The sequence below is a fragment of the Prosopis cineraria genome, unplaced genomic scaffold (genome assembly GCF_029017545.1).
Source record: "Prosopis cineraria cultivar Desert tree isolate PC_DT_omini unplaced genomic scaffold, ASM2901754v1 PC12, whole genome shotgun sequence".
NCBI lineage: Eukaryota > Viridiplantae > Streptophyta > Magnoliopsida > Fabales > Fabaceae > Prosopis > Prosopis cineraria.
Window position 1 is genome coordinate 36,942,853 of NW_026555343.1, and position 2,127 is coordinate 36,944,979.

At 41.8% G+C, this 2,127-nt stretch overlaps 1 protein-coding gene across 2 annotated transcripts; it reads right to left on the bottom strand.

The window, feature by feature from the left end:
• Window positions 1-219: 219 nt before the first annotated feature.
• Window positions 220-1,694, bottom strand: LOC129288804 (auxin-responsive protein IAA17-like). Of its 2 annotated transcripts, none has more exons than XM_054925552.1 (5): window positions 1,362-1,694; window positions 1,087-1,268; window positions 868-979; window positions 695-756; window positions 220-572 (listed from the first exon to the last, which is right to left on the bottom strand). In XM_054925552.1, the coding sequence occupies exons 1-5, from the start codon at window positions 1,547-1,549 to the stop codon at window positions 547-549; spliced, it is 570 nt and encodes a 189-aa protein (XP_054781527.1). In that variant the 5' UTR covers window positions 1,550-1,694; the 3' UTR covers window positions 220-546. The 2 variants fall into 2 exon arrangements, with proteins under 2 accessions (XP_054781527.1, XP_054781526.1); XM_054925551.1 differs by having other exon boundaries at window positions 220-567; window positions 1,362-1,693.
• Between the last annotated feature and the right edge of the window lie 433 nt (window positions 1,695-2,127).

Consider the following 2,127-nt stretch of genomic DNA (forward strand, 5'->3'; position numbering starts at 1 on the left):
CTAGCTAGCAAAAATGTGAGTCCGCAGGCTGGCCCGTAACTTGTTTACTTAGTACTAAGTGATTCTTTTCATTATATGTTTTTTCAAGCACATTAATTATATGACTTTTTTGGTAATTATAGTAATCATGCTAAAGATTAACTATTTCATTGTCGTCACGTTTTGGGTGATAAAATACTTTCACTATTGCACACATTTAATAAGTATCTCGTGCAACTATTGGAGCAAAGTCGATCTCACTGATGTATAGTATTCTCAGAAAATAAAAGAAATTAATAAGGTCTATTGATTACATAAATGAGATGTCAAGCATGAGCTGTTACATTATGGCCTGATCCAACATCCTCGTAGAAAACTTGCCTAACAAGTAACACCTACAAAACTGGGGGAAGGGCATCGTCGTAAATTACAGCTAAACCTTCTCTTATTAGCTATTCTCTTCTTCTCTTGACTGGTCTCTTATCAAGAGCACTTCTGTACAGCTACCGACTCTCCAAAACGCCAAACACTTTATTAATTAATTACTACACTTTTTCTCTTCCAACTTCAACCCTCTTCTCCCAATTTCTGCACTTCATTAATATTGCCTTATCAGTATATATCCAGATCATCGACCAAAAATACAATACTGAATGTGAAATGACTGATTTTATAAATAAAAGCAAAAAATTTAGAGGAAGAGAAGAAATCTGACCTAAGCCAGTAGCTTCTGACTTTATCATCAACCTGATTCTTTTGCAGGATTCAACAAACATCCTAAAGGAGAAATTAAGGAACAGAGAAAATTTATGACACGATGGGTTAATTGGACTGATGATGATGAATCGTGACTACTAAGATTTTTGAAGGGTAAAATAGAGAACTCACTTCCAAGGTACATCTCCCACAAGCATCCAGTCGCCATCTCTGTCCTCATACGTAGGCACGTACTCTGCCCCATTTCCCAGGTCCATCATCTTCCTCTCATTCAAATGATTGCCTGAATCCATGGCAGACACCGAAATTACAAAATCACCCTTGCAATGACCAAACGCATATCCATAATCACCATACCAAAAACTCAAACACACACACACACACACTTACGAATTGTCAAGGAACCAAACATGGCCTCCAAACTCGTGAGCAGCTGATCATAGCTCTCATACTTCTCAAGATCTACCTTCCTCAGATATGGAGCTCCGTCCACCGCCACCTTCACAAATTTGCAGCTCTTCAACACGTTCTTCCTACTCGCCCTCACCGGCGGCCACCCCACCGCCTGTGTCCTGTATCATCATCCACCAGCCAATCACAACCCACCCATATATGTATATGTATAACAGAGACACGCCCTTATAGAATGAAGTATAAATTCTTACTTAGGTGGTGGGGTACTAGTTGAGGACGAGGTTGAGCCAAAGATGTTGGTTTCTGAGAAGGCACGTTTAGAGCTGGTGGTATTATTATTGGCGCCGGGAAGGCCGAGGGTGAGTTCTGTATCCTTCAGGTTCAACTCCGCGGCGTCCGGCTGGGAGGAGCGGGTGGTTGTAGTACTCTCCGATGACATCTTTCCGGTTCAACGATCACCGCCGGCGTGGGTGGAGTCTTGTCAACGTTCAAAGTTGAGGAGCGTGTGATCTTTTTTCTTTGTCGGGGAATCCTATATGGTTTTGCCTTTATGACCCGCGAGTGGAAAATAGTGCGTCCTCTGGTTTCACAATTGTGTGATTTATATTTAGGACTTCAGACTTCAGAGCCGTGTATGGGCGGCGATGGTGGTTCACCACTCAGGAGATGACACGTGTGTGGAAAGGCACGGTTCTGATTCGACCATGTATGTGACGCTAGATGACGGAAGCGTGTACGGGATTTTCATCGATTGCGGGGGCAAGTTCCGGCTGCGGTGGGATCAATTTGGTGCTGTAGTGGACGAACCAGGGTGTTCCACGTCTACATCATTGTTTTTGGGCCTGGGCGTCCACGTCAGGTTTTCAACTTCTGTTCCCCACCCCACGTTGCGTGCTCATCATGTTGGCAGCAATCCTAACCTTCTATTTCAATCTAAAGTAATCTATATCATTCATTTAAATTATATTTTAAATATTTTCATATTATATTTACTAATATAAAAAAATAATATTAAAT